At 39.7% G+C, this 23392-nt stretch overlaps 1 protein-coding gene across 3 annotated transcripts in view; it reads left to right on the top strand.

Annotated features, from left to right (window-relative positions):
- The window catches only part of chrna6 (cholinergic receptor, nicotinic, alpha 6), a 44985-nt gene extending 35779 nt beyond the window's left edge, over nucleotides 1–9206 (top strand). For all 3 annotated transcript variants that reach the window (XM_057844121.1, XM_057844119.1, XM_057844120.1), the window contains 2 exons: nucleotides 2249–2521; nucleotides 5282–9206. In XM_057844121.1, coding sequence (XP_057700104.1) covers nucleotides 2249–2521; nucleotides 5282–5407 — 399 coding nt within the window. In that variant the 3' untranslated portion in view covers nucleotides 5408–9206. The remainder of the gene's footprint in view (nucleotides 1–2248; nucleotides 2522–5281) is intronic.
- Nucleotides 9207–23392: the final 14186 nt, after the last annotated feature.

Genomic DNA, 23392 nt, shown 5'->3' with positions numbered 1-23392 from the left:
CTTTGGGGCTGTTTTTCTGCAAAGGGACCAGGACAACCTATCTGTGTAAAGGAAAGAAGGAATGGGGCCATGTATTGAGAGATTTTGAATGAAAATCTCCTTCCATCAGCAAGGGCATTGAAGATGAGACGTGGCTGGGTCTTTCGGCATGACAATGATATCAAACACACAGCCAGAGCAACAAAGGAGTGGCTTCGTAAGAAGCATTTCATGGTCCTGGAGTGGCCTAGCCAGTCTCCAGGTTTCAACCCCATAGAAAATCTGTGGAGGGAGTTGAAAGTCCATGTTGCCCAATGACAGCCCCAAAACATCACTGCTCTAGAGGAGATCTGCATGGAGGAATGGGCCAAAATACCGGCAACAGTGTGTGAAAAGCTTGTGAAGAGTTACAAAAAACATTTGGCCTCCATTATTGCCAACAAAGGGTACATAACAAAGCATTGAGATTAACTTTTGGTTTTGACCAAATACTTATTTTCCACCATGATTTGCAAATAAATTCTTTAAAAATCAAACAATGTTATTTTCTGTTTTTTTTTCCACATTCTGTGTCTCATGGTTGCGGTTTACCCATGTTGACAATTATAAACACAAAATATTAGAGAGGCCTGTCCTCTCTAATATTTTCAAGTGGGATAACTTGCACAATTAGTGGTTGACTAAATACTTATTTTCCCCACTGTATATGTATAGTCTACCACACATTCTTGATATCCTATTTTTAAAAGGTAACTACTTTAAAATTTTGGACAAAGGGTTGTAGATAATATGAAAAGATAAAGTAAATACCGGTACACTTATTTCCTTGCATTCCAATGCAAATGTGATCTGTGTTATTTCTAAAACCTGTATGGAAAAAAAATCCCTATTATTAATCTGAAAAATTGTCACAATTTTGATGCCAGAACCCATTAATTGACAGAATACTGGCCCACTGAAATACAGTTGAAAATGAAAAGAAACAGCTGCAGAACAACTGTGTAAATTCCAAAATTAAACATGCTGACCTGCAAACTCTTTATACAGTAATGCAATTCTGATGATAAAAGTGGATAAATGGACTCAACTACTCATTAAACCATTCCACTTTTGTCTTTATACAAAAGATATAATAGTAAAGACATGCAAATTTTCTGACGTTCACAAAATACATAAAAAGTATTTGTCCCCTTATAAAAATCTTTCTTTGCAAAGTTTTCCCACAGTGTTGTCAATCTCGATTAAAAAAAAAAAAAAAGTAATTCATTATAGTTAAAAATTACTTCTCCCAACAATTAATTGAATTAGTAACTCAGTTACCTCATTGTAAGACTAATTAGTTACTCAGCAAAGTGACTAAAGTTACTTTTCATTTTCTAGACATTATAACATTATACATTCTATAACATCTTTCACATCAAAGACGTTTATATTAGCTGATTGAAGAATAAAAACACAATATGCAGTATTTTAGTACATTGGTTATTCATTTGGATCAAACATATTATTCTGTTAAGAAAACACAAATGTAAACTGACTATTAACCAGTGCAAATCTCTGAAACTAAGAATAATTCAGGTTTGAAAACCGTACCTATGAAATTCCCTGGCTCGTCGCCATTATCGCTGTCTTGTTGTATTTGCCAGAGCGTGCAGTGAAGGAGAGAATGATCCGCCCACCTAGCCAATCATCATCGCGTTTGCAACGACGTAACCACCCCCTTCCTACATCCCTCCTCCCGCTCTACTCTCTCCAGGCAGGCAGGCAGGCAGGCGGGCAGCTGATGTGTGACAAAATTAGACAACACGCGCTTCATGCAACCAAATTGTAGTGACGTGCCCCTTCACATCCTCAGTAATGGTAACAGCGTTGCAAATATGGGAAACGTAATTAATTAGATTACTCAGAGCTGAACAAAATAACGCTGTTGAAACGCCACTATACTATAACAATTAATGTCAGCAAACAAATGTAAATATTAAATAATAAATAAATTAATTAATTAAATAAAGTGGGGAAACTGTTTAAGGAAACAAGAATTTCGGAAGTGGGTATATACTTTTACATTACATACTGAGGCTATGATTCCATTTCTACCCAATGCTGCAAAATACTGACTTGTTATCAATTTTGGTACTGTTTTAACAAGGACAATTTATTTCAGCAGAATGCAGAGGACCAGCATGAATTAACCAAACTGTCGAAATGAAAATGTCTTTTTGATAGATGTTTTTTAAGCGACCAAATTTGTCTTTTTCTTGCTCTTCAGCATGTAGGAGGGGGTTCCCTAAATTGTCTGGAATTTGGAGACAGTACATTGCCCTCCATGGAAGGCTGTGCTGGGAAAAAATGCTCTTGTCCCTGCCAGCATGAAAAGGAAAGTCCTGATTCAACAACAACTGGAAAAACGACACGTCAGCTGAGTCCAGAAAGCATAAATTCAGTAGTGGCCTTCTCCGTTGTGTCACCTGAGATCAAACAGGCCATCGAGAGTGTTAAGTACATCGCTGAGAACATGAGGAGCCGAAACAAAGCCAAAGAGGTCAGTTGATGTCTTTGTGGTTCATACAAAAGAACATCTGTGACACCTGTTAAGGTTTCATTTTAAAAATTAGAATATAATTTGAAATATGAATATGCAAATATGGGTGAAAGAAAATTTAAGGGTATGAAACTTGTAATTGTAGTTGCATCAAATGCAGTTTATTACTTAATGGAAGAACAACATATTCTTTCAGAGTGCGATTTTAGCTAAAATTGAAAACGGATGCTTTATACTGTATGTTGTAGATTATTTATCGACAATTTCAAGGGCTGTTCCTATGTCAAAAAATGTCCCCCGTTTATTTTGGATATGGATTGATTGTCAATGTAACTACTGTACGGTAGAGTTTATATTTTAAGGATGCTGTCTTGGACAACAACTACTCTACAAGCTGTTACTCTTAACAATAGACAATGTCCTAATGATGAATCTAACAAGAACATTTTTGTCAATGACTTGACACATTATCGGTTCAAAGGTTTAGGGTTAAAATTCAAATTCCAGTTTTGTTAATCCTTTGGTGAGCTTTATGCATTCTATGAAATACAGTTGTCAGAACTTTAGAATTACCGTAAAGCAATACATTATCCTAATGTTTGAATTCTTGTAAAAAAAAAAAATACAGTACACAGTATGTACTGTACACAAACTTCATATAGGAGGAAAGAAAGCAAAAAACACCTGATGAAGATTAAAGCATTAATAAAAACAAAAACTTTATTTTGAATTACATTAATTAGAATTAAATCATTTTCCACACCCACCCTTTCAGGTATAATTACAGCAGAAAAAAAACAACAACAACAAAACAACTTTGGTATGCGGAATAGGTTTCGTAATAATAGCTCTGCCAAAGTTTTCATTAAAGCCATTAAAAGTATCTATTTCGTCCGACTTCCGGACGGCTTCGAGGAAATTCTGGTCCACCATCCGGCGTCTGAGGAGAGGAAAGCAGTGCACCTTTAACACTGTGTATAGTGAAGATGGTGTACTGCTGACCTCGACTCGGGACGTCGTGAGTCGGTGGGGAGAATACTTCGAAGCCCTCCTCAATTCCACCGACACGCCTTCCTTTGAGGAAGCAGAGTCTGGGGACTCTGAGGTGGGCTCTTCAATCTCTGGGGCTGAAGTCACTGAGGCGGTTGGTAAGCTCCTCGGTGGCAAGGCCCCGTGGGTAGATGAGATCCGCCCCGAGTTCCTAAAGGCTCTGGATGTTGTAGGGCTGTCATGGCTGACACGCCTCTACAACATCGCGTGGACATCGGGGACAGTGCCTCTGGATTGGCAGACCGGGGTGGTGGTCCCCCTTTTTAAAAAGGGGGACCGGAGGGTGTGTTCCAATTATAGAGGTATCACACTCCTCAGCCTCCCCGGTAAAGTCTATTCAGAGGTGCTGGAGAGGAGGGTCCGTCGGGAAGTCGCATCTCGGATTCAGGAGAAGCAGTGTGGTTTTCGTCCCGGCCGTGGAACAGTGGACCAGCTCTACACCCTCGGCAGGGTCCTCGAGGGTGCATGGGAGTTCGCCCAACCAGTCTACATGTGTTTTGTGGATTTGGAGAAGGCGTTCGACCGTGTGCCTAGGGGAGTCCTGTGGAGGGTGCTCCGGGAGTACGGGGTACCGAGCCACTTGGCAAGGGCTGTTCGGTCCCTGTACGACCAGTGTCAGAGTCTGGTCCGCATTGCCGGCAGTAAGTCGAATTCGTTCCCAGTGAGGATTGGACTCCGCCAAGGTTGCCCTTTGTCACCGATTCTGTTCATAATTTTTACGGACAGAATTTCTAGGCGCAGCCGAAGCGTTGAGGGTGTCCGATTTGGTGGCCTCAGCATTGCATCTCTGCTTTTTGCAGATGATGTGGTGCTGTTGGCTTCATCAAGCTGTGACCTCCAACTCTCACTGGGCTGGTTTGCAGCCGAGTGTGAAACGGTTGGGATGAAGATAAGCACCTCCAAATCCGAGACCATGGTCCTCAGCCGGAAAAGGGTGGCATGCCCTATCCGGGTCGGGGATGAGATCCTGCCCCAAGTGGAGGAGTTCAAGTATCTTGGGGTCTTGTTCACGAGTGAGGGCAGGAGGGAGCGGGAGATTGATAGGCGGATCAGAGCAGCGTCTGCAGTGATGCGGACTCTGCACCGGTCCGTTGTGGTGAAGAAGGAGCTGAGCCAAAAGGCGAAGCTCTCGATTTACCGGTCGATCTACGTTCCTACCCTCACCTATGGTCACGAGCTGTGGGTCGTGACCGAAAGAACAAGATCCCGGATACAAGCGGCCGAAATGAGTTTCCTCCGCAGGGTGTCCGGGCTCTCCCTTAGAGATCGGGTGAGAAGCTCGGTCATCCGGGAGGGGCTTGGTGTCGAGCCGCTACTCCTCCGCGTTGAGAGGAGCCAGTTGAGGTGGCTCGGGCATCTGGTTCGGACGCCTCCTGGACGCCTCCCTGGAGAGGTGTTCCGGGCATGTCCCACCGGTGGGAGGCCCCGGGGTTGACCCAGGACACGCTGGAGAGACTATGTCGCTCGGCTGGCCTGGGAACGCCTTGGAATCCTGCCGGAGGAGCTGGCTGAAGAGGCTGGGGAGAGGGAAGTCTGGGCTTCCCTGCTGAAGCTGCTGCCCCCGCGACCCGACCCCGGAATAAGCGGAAGATAATGGATGGATGGATGGAGTATCTATTTTCTGATAAACAACAAGAAATATTGAATACTTTCCATGCTTCCAAGTAATTTTTTGTCATTTCTCTCTTTTTGTTTTGCCCCCTGGTACAGGTGGAAGACGACTGGAAGTACGTCGCCATGGTGATAGACAGAATCTTCCTATGGGTGTTTGTGACCGTGTGTGTCCTGGGGACAGTGGGCCTCTTCCTCCAACCACTTTTTGGATTTGTTTCATAACCCTTCACCAAAGAAGGTTCACTGCTACCCCGAATGGCTAATTCTGAACAAATGATCCATTTGAAGACCAAAAAAAAAAACAAAAAAAAAACCAACAAAAAAAGCAGGAGTCAAAAAGCCCTCTTAAAGCAACACTAGGTCAACCTTTATAAAATATTTTCATAACATTTGTGATGATATGTCGTTTATATTTTGAAAGGGTATATATAACTTTCAGCAGCACTAATGAATTTTGAGGGGGGTGTGCAGGAACCCTGCCCCAAAAAAACAAAACAAAACAAAAAAATACAAAAGTGCTGGCTGCTTTACAGCATACATCCCTTTCCCCATTCATTATAAAGACGGAAGTCAAAGCAAACGCTTTCGTGCAAATTCTGCAAAGATGGCAAAGCAACAAAAGAGACAAAAAAGTTTTGTCTGAGGAGGAAAAAAAGGGAGGCTACCAGGATACTCAAGAATAAACATTGGCCTGGCTTTCACTCGCTGGCGTGATGCATCAACCAAACTCGTCAATGGTGACGAGTTACCCACACTAAGCCACATGGTTGCCAACCGTCATATCTTGTTGTTTAGCCACAACTTGATTCATTGCCTTATTAATATTCGTCCTTCACACAGTCGCTGGAAACAGATATGGCGTTTAATCAGTCAGCAGGCAAATGGGAGATTGATTTTTGACTGATGGATGATTTTACGACACAGTGTGGGTGTGTGCTGGTCCTCATGGGAATCGCAGCCTTCTTTAGAGCAAAAGTTCAGAATTTTTTACATGAAGCTAAATCTTTGAGTTAGCAGGGGTTTAATTAGTGTGTGGAGTTGATTTCAACAAATTTTGGGCAGTTTGCAAGTTATTTGTTAGTTTCGGGCTCTGGAGTGGCTAAGCTAGCACGAGTCAATGGCACCTTCATAGCATGCTAGTAAAAAAACGATACAGATCTACGAACAGATCCAACGTAGTCAAATAAATTCAAAACAAAGATCCTTGTTCCAAAACACCCATTCAGCCAAAACAATGTCACACCAAACTGCTGTAATTAATTTCATTCTGCAGGACTATTTTTTAGATGCGTAATACGACCACAATAAAGAGGAGTGCTTTGGCCACTAGTGCTCACGCTGCATTCGAGGAAGGTGGGAAGTCGGACTTACCCCGCTCGGAGGGTACCAGTTGTGACCTCAAAGCGTTCTAAGTGAATGTAAATAGCAAAGATTGGTGATCGCAGCAAGTTGGTTTATTATTTTGGCCATCAAAAGACATTTTGACCTCCAGCAAACCTGGAGGCCTTGCAATGATATTTTTCTAGCTCTGCGGTTGGAAACTCTGACTTCCCACTTTCCTCGAATGCAGCATCATCTTCCTGAGTTAACTGACGGCGGGCAACATGGCGAAACGTGCATTTAGAGGCTGTGGAAAGAGACAGACCTTTGCCAATAGGCAAAGGCAAATTTCCACAAATTCCCTACGAAGAATGAGGAACAATATAAACTGGGTACTTGCTGTTGGCTTCAACATGAAAAATCAGTGGTGAAAAGAAACGATATAATATCACTCCGCCCTGCTCCTCTGCGGAGCTTCTAGATTACAAATGTTGCTGTTCATACGGCAATTATTGACATGCAATGGTAAGTTTTATTAACTACCGTAATTTCCCGAATATAAGGGGCACCCGTGTATAATGCGCACCCCAAATTTACTTGTAAAATCTAGGGAAAATGATGTACCCGTTTATAATGCGCACCCTAATTTTAGCACCAATAAATAGAAGAATACAAGAAAACAGAGCTCGTGTGCAGATACAGAAATGTCATTTTACTGATTGGTGAAACAGCACAAGCATAGCATATTGGTAGTTCAAAACATTACCATAAAGCTGACAATATTTACGGTAATAATATGATTTGACAACTTCTCCAACTTACTCGAATCTAGGAGAAAACAAAACAGATGTGACTTTTCTTTTAAAGGCTGCTGTATAACTTGCTCGTTTCATCATGATGAATAAATGTTTCTTCCATGGATTGATATGGTAAAACGAAAGTGAGAACGTAAGTCGGAAATCCGAGAGCGCTCATCGTTGTCGACACGACAGTAACAATAGGAACTATTGTTATTTGGGTTTGACTTTCCCGAGGGACAGATATAGTTGACGGACGCACACAGGAAGTCTGTTGTTACGTTTGTTATGGTCCGAGTTGCGGACCTGCAATAGACCCTACTCACGTGACGTCACAGCCACGCCCCCGCGCCATGTTGTCCGGATACTAGTCATGTTAATGCATTAGCGCTTCGTAAATTCCTCCTATTATGGCGTGTTTTTCTGCTCGTTAACATTAATAATCAAAATGGTGAAGTCGTGTGTGGCGGTCGGTTGCAAAAACAGAGAAGATAGACGGAGAGACTTGAATTTTTACCGTATTCCGAGAGAGCCGAAGAAGAGACCAAGATTGACTGCTGCAATTCGACGAGAAAACTGGGCTCCAAACGACTACCACAGATTATGTAGTAGTCATTTTATATCTGGTAAGATGCATTTAATATATATTTAGAGGGTTTTGGGCTGACAACCACAATTAAGATCATTGCTAGGCTAAACGCCGACAACATACACTCAGACGTTGTGAATGAACTACCTGAAAATATATAATTATAAGAAGATAATCAGACAGTTGTCATACAATTAATTTACAATTTCACTATTGAGGTCAAAAGCCAAAAAATAAATTCAACTAGGGACAATCTGGAGTAGTGCTATCGCACTTCATATTTATTACGTATTATATAGGTATACAGTGAGAGTGCTATCGCTAAACCATATAAACATTAAAAGCCCTAGCTCCATTGACAAATGATATGAAATACATTAGAATTGACAGTGGATGTTAGCAATAACAAAAGATTTTGAATTGAAAATTTCGTAACTCACCTTCCAAGCACAAGATTCCTGCCGAATTTTCGTGTACGAGGACCTGTTTCACCCAACCAGCAACGTAGCATTTATAAGCCTCCAAGCTCTTAAAGTTTTTCAAACTTTCGTGAGAATAGGCTGATTTTGTGTGGACAAGATAGTTGTAAATATCGGGATATCAGATGTCAGGCGCAGCCAGCGTGTCGAAAAACATCGATTTAGGCATCAAATACGGATCTGGCGAATGGATAAACTGAAGCTTTTCCACGTAACGCCTTTTATGCAACGGATCCAATGAGTTTACAGCGTCAGATAACACCGGGGCTTCCATGAATTGCTCTATAACTTGCTCGACTAATTGAAAACAATGAGAATAGGTCTAAAAAAAAGGTACAATATGGCGGCCGGAAACAGCGACACGCCCATTTTGTGACGTAGGTGAGTAGGGTCTATAAACATTGACTCAAATGAGTTCAAGAAACTAAATTCTGTGCTTTATGAAGAGTAAAAAAAGCAGAATTTAACACAGACGAAATCATTCGTCCGATCAGAGTGAAGTATTACCAAAACAAAATGGCGACGTCACGTATTGTAATGGTCGGCAATATATCGCTGCATACGTTTCTTCAACACAACGTGGCCATGTCAATAAAAATATATATATTTCTGTCTCCATCCATGTACCCATTTATAATGCGCACCATGATTTTACAAGTTGATTTTGGGGAAAAAAAGTGTGCGTCATATTCGGGAAATTACGGTATATCCTGAAAACACAGCCAACACTATTAATTGCATGGGTCATCGAATATCTTCATGTGTGCATACGTTGTTTTTTTATTGGCATGCTAAGATGTTCCAATTGATTCGCGCTAGCTTAGCCACTCCGGAGCCCTGAAACTAACAAATAACTAACAAACTACACGGAATTTGTTGAAATCAACTCCACCGACTAATTAAACCCTTGCTAACTCGAAGATCAAGCCTGTTATAAAAAATCCTGAACTTCCCCTTTAAGGCAAAACACTGCCGCTTTTGTCCACCGGCATCGCTAAAATTGACCCAAACTGATAAGTTACATAGTGTTGCTTTAATTGGCTTGTTTTGCTTTTCTCCTTTTGCAGAGAGCAGCACAAATCTTTAACACCTTCATTTTATGGCTATAAACTCATCATATTGTTTTTACTCCAATAACTCCCAAATTATATCTTTAAATAACAACCCTTTTATAAAGGCTTTAGTTTCAAAACAAGACCATTATAAAGGAAAATGAAGCGGTACACTTAGTTAATATTATCATTTGGACAATAATTTCGCTTAAAATTTGACTTGTACTGCATTTTTGGAATATAACAGTATTTATTTTGATTAACTAATCATGTGCTCACCGGCTCACATTCCTTTTCAAAAGGGAATGTTATTGAAAAGTGAAAGCTATACACTGTAGTACAAGATCTGTTAAAGATTTAATTTATAAAGCCTTATACTCCCTTGGTTGGGTCAATTTCCACACTGCTGTATACATTTTTGTCACACAGGGAAGCATATCACACTGGCAGCCATGCAAGCAATGACGTCAGAGTCAAGCTGAATTTTTTTTTTCTTTTCCTCCTTATTGACGTGTTAATTTATCATCCTCTAAATCCTTGCCTTGCTCAAGGGTATTTCGCGAACTTTAAGAATAAAAATAGCATATTTCAAACTGTTTCTTTTTGAATGTAGAATGGCTTAACTCTTTTTTTGTGTTTGGGTCTGTGGGACCCGTTTTCAGTCATAGAAAACCGGGCCCACAAACCTGAACACTATGCAAGAGTTGAACCTTGACCTTATGGTTCCAAAGTCCTTATAGATGAGTAACAGCCACACTGCACATGACAAAAAAAAAAAAAAAAAAAATCACTGACTCGTTACACATTTTACAAGAATCTTCTTAATCCATTTTATTACAATTTGGGTCTCTAAACTTCTTGCATGTTGGAATACTTGCGTTGACTTATGTATTAGATGGAAGTTAAAGAACAAAGGTGAAATCGAATATTTGCTGCCGTAGGTTTCAAAACGAAATTCATAGGGGATTTTTTTTTTAATTACCGCTTAATCCTGATTCAAAAGATCCACAGCAGCTACATACAATTTTGACGATGACAGACCACTTGCAGAGTGTATATTTATTTCTACCAGCTGTATTATTCTTTTACATTAAATGGAGACAAATTAATAATATTTATGGGTGAATCTAATAGCATCCATTAACAGATTGAGGAAAGCATTGCAATTAAATGACGTTTCTTTCTAACCAACACTAAATTAACCGACATGGATGCATACTGGTAAAACTGTGTGGGAGTATAATCCAGTTTTACATGGTTAAACACATTTTAACAATGAAGAACATGGAGTGTTTTTTGCAGGCTGCACAGCATATTCTCTGTTGATAATCTAAAATAGCTATGTTTAAAAACGGACTTCAGCTCAATGAATGTTGGTGTAGAGCAACCACAGATCCCTCTAATGGGAACTTTGACTGAAAAACATCATACTGAGTCTGTTCATTAGCACCTGCAGTCAGAGACAATCATTCAAACACTCCTGTTGGCCTGTTGGAGTTAGTTTCATATAGATTCAGTCAGATTTGTGATGTACTATCGATTAATAAATAACGGCAGGCTGTTTCTCTTTTGTAATTATAATCCATGTGTTTCTAAATGTTCCTATGATTAATGTTCCACGTGTTAATTGGTTCGCCCCAGTAAATATTGCATCCAATATACAAGGTTGGTTGATCTCAAAATAGCATAGCATTGCATTTGTTCAGCAAATAATTGTTTATAAATCAGTGGTTATTAATTCTTGTTTATTTTTTTTAAAATTTTTTCCCTTCTTCTTGCCAATTTTCATATAGTGGTTTTGATAGTCTGTAAGAGGCAGTGTTTGGGATTGCCATCATTGTATTTGTAATGAAATGCACATTTCTGACTGCTGGGATTCAATTTAATTGGGCTATTTTCATATACTGTACCAAGGGTTTATAAAACAGTGTTTGCCTTTCTAAATATTACACTCTGAAATACAAATAAATATAATATTTGGTCAATCTGATGTATTTTTTGTTTACCTATACAATATACAAAAATTCTTGATGTTTCTTCAGATTAGGAATCTGTTGGACAGAAGCTTTAGGATGTGCAACAATAAAGTTTCATTAAATCCTAACATGACACACACTTTAAAGACAAGATACAAAATAGGTAAACACAGAATGTCTGACTCTGATTTATTCAGTAATTACTGTTGTTGGGAGACATATTTCTCATCAAGTGCGTAATAAAACAGGAATAAAACATTAGCCAGACATTTGAATTATTCCATATATCTAACCTAACCGTTAATATTTGTAATGAAGTACTGTAGATAATAGAACAAAATGCAAAGAAAAAAAGAAAAAGAAAAAAAATCTTACTTTTCGAGTGAGGCAATGTCCTCTTTCACAAAATTGATGGTGCCTACCGCCTATCTCACTCTTTGTGACACAAAAAAAGCGAGGAGACCTATGCTCTAATTTGCTACTAATGTAATGAACCATCTGTGGGCTTCAAAGAAAAAAACTCTTTGGCGTAATTGATGGCTTGACAGTTCAGACCGCCGCCACATTCTGGAAAATTGTGGCCCAGATCAGATTTAATCCGCATACGAAAGTGACCCAGATTGGATTTGAAATGGTCCACTTCTGTGCGACTTGTCACGTTCAGACCGTCAAGTTAATGCCTAACTCGAGTCGGAAAAACACGAAAAATTTGGATTCGTGCATTAAGACCTGTGGTCTGAACCTAGCCTTTGTGAGACAGAAACATGAGGAGCCTTGTGCTCATTTGGCTCAGACGTTGACCCTACATCAACAATAACACTGTCGCGCCTGTTCACGTCATCAGACTGCGACATCCAAATTGAAACGTCATCAACAAAACGCCAAAAGGACAGCAGATTGGAAAAATTATGACCAATAGGGCGGCAGGATCTTATGGTGCGACATTTAAAAGCAGAAAGCAGGAAGTACGCATCTTGTACAACATTGTATCTTATTTTTGCCTCTCGTAAGCTGAAATTCCTTTCTTAACAAGAGGCAATACGTTCCCGTTTCAACGTGTCTTAATCTGAAAATTACTTTTGTAGAAACGTTCGTAAGTAGAGGTACCACTGTACTGTATCTTCAGTGCACGGTGTTTCTTCATCATCATCATCATCATCATCATCATCACTGTCAGTCAAGGAAGGAGCCACTGGAGTCTAATGTAAGTGTTATTGTATAAAAATGTTATGATATATGCATGTGTACATATACAAATCATTGTTTTCTTTTATGAAGATCTTATATCATAATTATTACATTTGCAGTGCTTAAAAAAAATTATAAAAATGTACATATATGTTAATAGGCCTCTACTTGTCAGATTTTCAATTTTTGCTGGGGGTGGGTGTCCCCATTGCCCATTAACAGCGTAAAACGAGGGCTCACTGTATACTACAAACAAGCTTCAACCTTAGACTTCCGAACAGTGTCATAAATGTACTCACTACACCAACACTGTGCTACATGTCATAAATCAGATAAGCAAAATTAAGAAAATTGTTAAGGTAAACCATTGCTTTGAAAGGTTCTGTCCATAAACATTTATTTCCCGCCCTTGCTTTTATTGAGGGGGTGCTGACTTTCCCATACAGATATATCAATTTCTTTGTGGTATACTGGGGGAGGAAGAGGTAGGATTAGAAGAAAGCCAGAGTTGCAGCACACAGCAACAGAGAGGTGTTTTCTTTGATCGCTGGCAGAGGTAGAGAATGATCACATTCTACAGTACATGCATTGTTTCTCGCATAACCACTTCTTTAAAGCAAACTGTGGGAGGAAAATGCGAAGTGAACACTTCTCTCTGACATAAATTTCTATTTTCACAACAAAATCTATCCCATTAAATCTTGTCTTGGAATATTCTCGATGGATATTCTTTCCCTCCACAAAAAGATTTTACCGGCATTTTGTGTGTTATTAGTTAGTATTTTTATTCTCTTTTAAGAAGCCAGTTGAAAAGGGATTTTCGGTATTGCTTTTTGGTATTGTGGAGGGGGTAGAGGGACAAATTTTGCAGTTAATCCCAAGGTTGTCAAGAAATCCAGGAAGTAAAATATCGATGTGTGATATGATTCCAGAACTGCTTAATGTGTATAATTTCAGGATTACCGCTTGTACCAAACAAAAGAATAGCATGTCCTCTCTCTCCCTGTTCTGGCTCCAGTCCCTAGACTTTTTAATTGATACATATGTGCTGGATGAGGAGTCTCCAAACTATTCCACATAGGGCAGCAGTGGGTTACAGATTTCATCCCAACCAAACAAGACAAGAGAACGCATTTCACCAATCTGGTGTTTTACTAGGGTAATCTGTTAATTGCAGTTAGGTGCTGCTTGTTTTAGCAGAAACCTCATTGGTTCGACTTTTTTGTACTGGATCGGTTGGAACAAAAACCAAGACCCACAACAGTCCTTGACGACTGGTTTAGAGACCTCTGTACTATACAGTGGGACTCCTCAGTAAGTTTGTGGTTTTTCAGTATCATTTTTTTTTGTACTCAGTTGCTTCTGCAAGTGGGAGAAGGAATTTTCTACCTCTCCACTGCAGTTCCTTTTTGCCATCAGAACAACTGGGGCAGAAAATCTGACCCATCTCGTTGCCTTAATCAAAAAATAATTGCAGACCTTGTTTCCTTTTTATCTCCTCAGCATTGCTAGATTTGAATCTTTGTATAACGTCTAAAATGACCAGAAGGTTAATTTCCTAGGATCTGCGGCTTGCCGGGGGTGGTAATTGCAGATTAACCTGTAATAAGATGTTGCAATATTTGCCCAGTGATAATGATATTGCGATAGAATGATAAAATGTGAAAATATTCAGTGAAGGAAAAGCAACTGGAATATATCCTGATATACTACATGTAATTGCCTCAGAGGAAAAAAAATACCCATAGAAACACTTTAACCCATGTATTTGATGGTAAGAGACATCCAATTCCATTACAAGCGGGTGGGCAGGTGGTGAATGCTCTTGTTTTTGTGCGTTTGACGGTGCTAGATGTCCAATTCATTTTGACTGGGAGGGCCAGCCTCTCCCAAAGTCAATTGGACGTCCTTTTCCCTCAATGGAAGCCAAGTAGGTAATATCAAATTCGACTTTTCTTTCATCCAGAACAATAGGCCAAGTGCCTTGATTGAACTCAAAGGGTGACGAGAAGCATTTAATCTAGTATGATTTGAGTTCTGTCAGAAAGACTTCATTTCAAGACTTTGATCTTGACAGCTATGGTAAGTTTAGCTGAATGAGAAGCTAAGGATAACAACCACTGGTAAAAGCAAGAACAAGAATAAAAATGTGACACGACACTGGTAAAAATTGACAGTTGCTCACAAGGTTTTAAATCCACAGTTTAAGCTCTTACATTTGGGATTTCTGATCCGATTACTGTCAACTTTTGCTAAATCTTCTCGTGTGACTACAGTACCTGAATTTCATAAATAGCATTGGCTTATTCCCAAGGCTACAAGGCTCTAATATAACAGCATAGAACATACAGTTAAGTATTTAAGTACTGTACTTGGACAGCAAACAAGCCTTCCGTTTTTTTTCTCTTTTCCTGTTTTTCTTTTTATACGGCAAAGTAATATATCTTAAATTATTTATTCAGAAGCTCTCAGCATCGTGAAGTGGTCAGCACATACGGCAAAGTTCTGAAGTTTAGACATTTGAATCCAGTCTTACGTTCCAAAAACATCCATGGTAGGTTTATTCAAGAGTCTAAAATTGTACTTGGTGTACATTTACAGTGAATGGTCGTCTTTTCCCCTGAAGTCAATTGGGGTAGGCTATAAACACCCGCTACCAATAGCGATAGTGATACAGAAATTGAATGGAAGGGTACTTGTAATTTGATTTGAGACATACAGTGGGGCAAATAAGTATTTAGTCAACCACTAAATGTGCAAGTTCTCCCACTTGAAAATATTAGAGGGGCCTGTAATTGTCAACATGGTTAAACCTCAACCATGAAAGACAGAATGTGGAAAAAAAAAAAAAAACCAGAAAATCACATTGTTTGATTTTGAAAGAATTTATTTGCAAATCATGGTGGAAAATAAGTATTAGGTCAATACCAAAAGTTCATCTCAATACTTTGTTATGTACCCTTTGTTGGCAATAACGGAGGCCAAACATTTTCTGTAACTCTTTACAAGCTTTTCGCGCACTGTTGCTGGCATTTTGGCCCATTCCTCCCTGTTTTGGGGCTGTCGTTGGGCAACACGGACTTTCAACTCCCTCCGCAGATTTTCTATGGGGTTGAGACCTGGAGACTGGCTAGGCCACTCCAGGACCTTGAAATGCTTCTTACGAAGCCACTCCTTTGTTGCCCTGGCTGTGTGTTTGGGATCATTGTCATGCTGAAAGACCCAGCCATGTCTCATCTTCAATGCCCTTGGTGATGGAAGGACATTTTCACACAAAATATCTCGATATATGGCCCCATTCATTCTTTCCTTTACACAGATCAGTCGTCCTGGTCCCTTTGCAGAAAAACAGCCCCGAGGCATGATGTTTCCACCCCCATGCTTCACAGTGGGTATGGTGCAATTCAGTATTCTTTTCCCTCCAAACAAGAGAACCTGTGTTTCTACCAAAAAGTTCTATTTTGGTTTCATCTGACGATAACACATTCTCCCAGTCCTCTTCTGGATCATCCAAATGCTCTCTAGCAATCCGCCGACAGTCCTGGACGTGTACTTTCATCAGCAGGGGGACATGTCTGGCAGTGCAGGATTTGAGTCCCTGGTGGTGCATTGTGTTACTGATAGTAGCCTTTGTTACTGTGGTCCCAGCTCTCTGTAGGTCATTCACTAGGTCCCCCTGTGTGGTTCTGGGATTTTTGCCCCCCGTTCTTGTTATCATTTTGACGCTATGGGGTGAGGAGGGAGTGTTGAAAGTCCGTGTTGCCCAACGACAGCCCCAAAAAATCACTGCTCTAGAGGAGATCTGCATGAAGGAATGGGCCAAGATACCAGCAACAGTGTGTAAAAAGCTTGTGAAGAGTTACAGAAAACATTTGGCCTCCGTTATTGCCAACAAAGGGTACATAACAAAGTATTGAGATGAACTTTTGGTATAGAGCAGACATGTCCAAAGTCCGGCCCGGGGGCCAAATGCGGCCCGTGGTCAAATTTCCTCCAGGCCCCAGCCCCTGTCATGAAATCAGTAACGTCTGGCCCGCACACAGACTTAATAAATCCGTCAGCAGTACTGCTGCCAGCATATGAAGTAGCTTACACACTAAATGCTGCTCCTCATTTACCCACCAAAAGGCAGCAGCACTCAAAGCAAAATTCCCATGTGTAACCCTTTACTTCCAATTTTCCAAAATGGCGACAATCCACATAAAAAAGAAAGATGACTGCGACGGCCGACGCTTCAAGGATAGGTGGAAATTGGACTATTTATTCACTAAAACGCAACAACCGCGTCTGCCTCATTTGCAAAGAGACAGTCACGATTTTTAAAGACTTCAATGTGAGGCGATATTACCAAACAAGACACGCAGACATGTACGACAAGATTACAGAGAAGATACTCAGCGAGAAATTGAAGCAACTTGAAGCTAGTTTAATTTCACCGCAGCAATATTTCGCAAGAGCCCAAGAGTCGAAAGAGAACGCCACAAAGGCTAGTTGCGATATTGTTGAAATTCTTAATTAAAGAAAATAATAAAGCAAATGTGACACACAGAATGGCTTGCTAAAATTTGCTTGAATATATTGTTCTACGTACAGGATGTCAGCCAAGGTTGGCCCCCCACATTTTTAACCACACCAAATCTGGCCCCCTTTGCAAAAAGTTTGGACACCCCTGGTATAGACCAAATACTTATTTTCCACCATGATTTGCAAATAAATGATTTAAAAATCAAACAATGTGATTTTCTGTTTTTTTCCCCCACGTTCTGTCTGTCATGGTTGAGGTTTACCCAAGTTGGCAATTACATATTATACAATATTTTCAAGTGGGAGAACTTGCACAATTAGTGGTTGACTAAATATTTATTTGCCCAACTGTACATACTCAATGACCTGATTTATTTATCGATTGATTGAAAGGTCACCAATTACATTTATTGTTGAATTGCAGAAGGTTGATTTAATTGTGTTAGTGTGTATTTGTGACCAAATTTCAACTGGATTCCATGCTGTTTACTTGTGAAATCTGTTTAAAACATGTTGATTTTTTTTTAGGGGTCATAAAGAAGAGCAAAATACTAGTTACCACAAAATACTCCCCCCCCAAAAATAGTGAAATATCATTCAACTTGACTATTTTATTTGGGATTTAACAGACTCTTTGCCAAACTCAGGCTTAATGCTCAATTTTGATTCTGAATTGAATGGCTGAATAATTCACTAGGATTGGGAGTGTAATGAGCCAAATATTGACGTGTTTTACATTTGAAAGCATTCAAAATTAATTCAGATGTGGCTATCAAGAGCTATATTCATGACAACAGATCTCTTTAGCAATTTGGCGGCAGCATACAGTACCAGCCATTAGGTGCTAGGAAATTCACTTAAAATGTTTTAAATGAGAAGAGAGAACTAAGATATCCAGCCAAGTGGCACAATTTCAATGATACATTTTTTTGGGGTGAGACATGTGCTTGTGCTGATAATGAATGACTCATTCAGTCTTGTGTATTTTTTGTGTGAATGTTGCAAATTTCCTCCATGAATATATGTACAAACAAGAATATGTGTGTGCGTGTGTGTGTAATGATATATCTTATGGTTCCCTTTCCAGCTGCTATAAGCTCAAACTTAATTAGGAGAAAGCAACAGTCCATCTCCCTTTAGGGCTCAACATGACTTGTTTATGTGTAAGCTGACTTCTTATTTTATGGCTTAAACAAACGACAACTAGTCATGTTGCTGAGTGTTTTTGCAAAGGCACAAATTTGCACAGCGCTTCACTGTCTGCTGCGGTGTCCCAGATGTTTAATGTTATCATTTACAAAAAGAATTCTTATGATAAGTCCTCTGTTCTGACATGTTATTGATTGAAGACAGCATATAGTTTTTTTTTTTTTAAATTCATATTATGGAATCATTCTATATTCAATTGGAATTGTTTTATTTAGTAATGAGTTTATCGCTTTATTGATTTTTGTTTGATGTTTTAACAAATGTTGTTCCATTTTTTTCATATCTTCCGATCTGTTTTTTTCACCATTTCTTTTCACTTTTTTTTTTTTTTCTTTAACTTGGTTTTATTTTTTGCTTTTTCCTAATATCTTTCATATAATCGCGTCAACTGTTGTATTTTAGCATAAAAGCTTGTGGACACTGAAACAATGAAATGTTTTTTTGCTTTAGGGTTAGTCAGTGCATACCTGTCAAGTTGTACGGTTTCAGCATAATTTGTACAAATGAGCACTGTTTTTTAAAGTGCATGCCGTATGTTTAAAATCTGTACGTTTTTGGTGCATTATGTTTTTTTCTTCTCCGTTTGGATTTTGTCACCATTTCGGCAACGAGACAATGTGCGTTACTATGCATTACTACGTTGGTTGAATGACGCGAGAAAAGTCAGACACGGAGCGAGAAGAGCGAGAGTGGGAAAGAGGGAGTTATGATGCCATTGCAAACGCGGTGCTAGGCAAATAACGCCCACATGGTGTTGGTAAATAGCCGCCATCTTAAAGCAGTAGACTTCTCAGAAAGGCTCTGTTGTAGTGAACCTTCCTGGCGAACCTAAGTAACTTTTTGATATAAAATACTCCTAAAAAATCTTGACTTGACTTAAATGATGAAACAGTTTTAAAACTTTCACATGTCGAAAGTAGACAACAGGGAACTAATGCAAAAACGGGAGCAATTTTAATAACCTTAACGGTTGAGTCACAACATTAAATGACTTCCAAACATAGCAAAGGTTACTGTGTGTTTTTTTTTTTTTTTGACGAAATGGAAAAAAAAACATGAAAGGTAACACCAGTTACTTTGCCAAGTAACTAATTACTCTTACATTCAGGTAACTGAGTTACCAACTCAATTACTTTTTGGGAGAAGTAATTTGTAACTGTAGTTACTTTTTTAAAGTAAGATTTAGAACACTGGTAATAAAGATGCAGTCTGCAGACTGAAAAGTGACGAAAGAGGAGATTTTATTCTGCCAATTTGTTGCCGAACACAATTTTCCTGCAACTATTGCTGATCACTTCTCAGAATTAGCAAAATAAATGTTCCTTGACTCAAAGATTGCATCAGTAAGTTCATTTTATCAATTGAACTTTTTAATTTATAATTGGACACACTAATGAATTACCTTCAAGTCAAACTGAATTGCGAGCTGAAGTGCAGACATCAAAATACATGATAGAAATTACCAAAAGTGCTACATACAATTATAACAAAAGTCACTGTTACATTTTTGTAATCATGATGTAGCTGAAGGTATTGATTGTTCTTTGATTGCACCAGGTTATATTTGACAATATTACTAATAAATTCATATTATTTTAAAAATTGAGTTTTATTTTTGTTTCATATTGCACGCTATATAAAACGTTGTAAGATTCGTCACCAATTTGTAAGGGCATACGTCACCATTTGTAAGATTGCCAACGGCCTTGGGTTGACAGGTATGGTCAGTGATCCCTTGCCACTTCGCACTTCAAACTCCGTGCCCTCAGTCAATCGCCGATTTTTTTTTTTTTTCAATTAAAAATAAAATAAAATAGAAAACACAGATGAGCTGTCCCCAGCCAATAGGGAGCCAATAGTCTCACTCACCTTCCCTCCCTCCCTCTCCCTGCTCTTTGTTCATCAGGCAGTGCACTGGAGTTGCTTATTAAAGCTAACGATTATTAACAGACATTTAATGTTTGATCTTGCCAGGGAGGCGAACTTTAAAGCGCCTCATGCGTCAATCATCGTTTAACTTGTTAAACAGTTGCTGTGGCAACTCATTGTGTGTAAGTGGGCAGCTTGAGTGGATATGAGCGGACTCACTCAATGAAGCATTTAATAAAGCCATTATTTTTCTACTGTATTCTTGTTTAAAAATAATTCATTGGGACAGTAACATATTTAAAACTTATCATAATTATTACACTTGAAGTGCTTAAAAAACATTTATTAAAATAAGTATAGATACATAAATATATGTAATTTTTTCTAGATCATAATTTGGGGGAAAAAAAGTAAAAAAAAAAAAAAAAAAGCATCTCTTTCCATTGCTAAATATGAATAAATACATTAACATACACAAATTTTTTAATTTTTTATTTTTTTGGGCGCTACTTTACGGTTTTTCACTTAACGTGGCGGGTTCTGGTTTCCATTAACCACGCAAAATGTGGGATCACTGTAATTGTCTTTGTCATGTGTGTTTAGCGTTACAGTTTATCTTACCTGAGATTGATTTGAAAAGTTTTCTGAAAATCGCCTAGCCCTATTTGATACATGAGTTTTTTAGCCGTCCACATTAAAATGGTAGTGTTTCCACCTGATGTATACAAACAGATACATGCACTGCACAGATAACAGGAAAAAACATATTTAAGAATTGTGACCTGATGTATCAAATATAATGCAAGGAAAATTACACATTAAATATTTGTTTATTTGTTCTGAAGGACCATTGCATACTCCAATTTCAAAGAATTTGAATTTCTATCTATTTGATTTTACAGGGCTTAGGGCTTGTTTTGACGAGATGAAAGTCTGACTAACACTGTAAAAAAAACATTTATGGTAAAATATCGACAGCTGTGATTGTCATAATTTTATAGTTAAGAAAAACAAAAAACAGACGAACTGAAAAAACATGTAATATTGGTATAGTGCTTCGGTAAACGTGAATATTATGGTAGATTTTTAATAGATGACCTATTTTGCGATGGGCAATAAATATAATATATACACACACATATATATAATAAATAAATAATAAATAATAAAATTATTTGAAATAAAATAAATGAATTCATTGAAGGATCCGTTTTGGAAAACAACAACAACAACAATTACAGATAGTAATAAAACAAAAAAAACAAAAAAAACAAAAAAACAACACAAACAAAAAATCTCCTTGGTGGCAGGGCCTCGGGGGTGGATGAGATCCGCCCTGAGTTCCTAAAGGCTCTGGATGTAATGGCTGACAAGACTCTACAACATTGCCTTGACATCGGTGACAGTGCCTCGGGATTGGCAGACGCGGTGGTGGTCGCCCTTTCTAGGAATGGGGGGGGGGGGGGGGGGGCAGAGGGTGTGTTCCAATAATAGAGGGATCACACTCCTCAGCTTACATGGTAAAGTCTATACAGGGGTGCTGGAAAGGAAGGTGTTGGAAGTTGAATCTCAGATTCAGGAGGAACATTGTGGTTTTCGTCTCGGCTGTGGAACCGTGGACCAGCTCTACACCCTCGGCAGGGTCCTGAAGGGTTCATGGGAGTTCACCCAACCGGTCGACATGTTTTTTGTGGATTTGGAGAAGGCGTTCAACCGTGTCCCTCAGGGAGTCCAGTGGGGGGGGCTTCAGGAATACTAGGTACTGTGCCCCCTGGTAAGGGCTGTTGGGTCCCTGTATGCATTGCTGGCAGTAAGTCGGATTCGTTCCTACTGAGGGTTGGACTCCACCAAGGTTGCCCTTTTTCACCGATTCTGTTCATAACTTTTATGGACAGACTTTCTAGACGCAGCTGAAACGTTGAGGGGGTCCGGTCTGGTGGTGTCAGCATTGCATCGCTGCTTTTTGCAGATGATGTGGTGCTGTTGGCTTCATCAAGCCGGGATCTCCAACTCTCAATGGAGCGGTTCGCAGCTTAGTGTGAAGCGGTTGGGATGAAGATCAGCACCTCCCCAGCCATGGTCCTCAGTTGGAAAAGGGTGGTGTGCCCTATCCAGGTCAGGGATGAGATCCTGTCCCATGTGGAGGAGTTCATGTATCTTGGGGTCTTGTTCATGAGTGAGGGTAGGAGGGAGCGGGAGATCGATAGGCAGATTGGTGCAGCGTCTGCAGTGTTGCAGACTGTGTACCGGTCCATCGTGGTGAAGAAGGAGCGTAATCAAAAGGCGAAGCTCTCGATTTACCAGTCAATCTACGTTCCTACCCTCACCTATGGTCTCGAGCTGTGGGTCGTGACCGAAAGAACAAGATCCTGGATACAAGCGGCCGAAATGAGTTTCCTCCGAAGGGTGTCCGGGTTCTCCCTTAGAGATATGGAGAGATGCTCGGTCATCCGGGAGGGACTCAGGGTCGAGCCGCTACTCCTTCACGTTGAGAGGAGTCAGCTGAGGTGGCTCGGGTATCTGGTTCAGATGCCTCCTTTACGCCTCCCTGGAGAGGTGTTCCACCAGCGGGAGGCCCCGGGGACGACCCAGGACACGCTGAAGAGACCATGTCTCTCGGCTGGCCTGGGAACGCCTGAGGACCCCACCGGAGGAGCTAAAGTGGCTGGGGAGAGGGAAGTCTGGGCTTCCCTGCTAAAGCTGCTGCCTCCGGACCCAACCCCGGATTCAGCGGAAGATAATGGATGGATGGAAAAAAAAAATGTAAAAAGCCAAGAGTAACAACATAAAAATTCTAAATAAAATGAAATTAATTATCAAAACCACTTAAAAAAAAATAAAATAAAACAAATTGCAAAAAATTGAAAAAAATAATATACAGTATATATATATATATATATATATTTAAAAAAAAAAAATAATTTTTTAAATGTATTTATAGGTTGTTGTCTTTTCTGAATCTCTTGTGACCTGACATAGCTTAACTCTTTGGCTACCATTGACGTTAAGACACGTCCAATCCATTTTAACTGGGGGGGCAATGGAATGATCGCTTGCAGCCCCTCCCAACTCAAATACAGCATTTAGACAGTGGTGATTCCTAACCATTAACTGAAATGGGAATTTTCCTCTTTACGAGTGACCGGGGCATTTGAATAGATGTCCACTGTAGTGACCACCGTCCCTGAAAGGGTTAAATCGAGG

The sequence above is a fragment of the Corythoichthys intestinalis genome, chromosome 8 (assembly GCF_030265065.1).
Source record: "Corythoichthys intestinalis isolate RoL2023-P3 chromosome 8, ASM3026506v1, whole genome shotgun sequence".
NCBI lineage: Eukaryota > Metazoa > Chordata > Actinopteri > Syngnathiformes > Syngnathidae > Corythoichthys > Corythoichthys intestinalis.
Note: the sequence above shows the minus strand (reverse complement) of the source record. Positions and strands in the feature narration are given on the sequence as shown.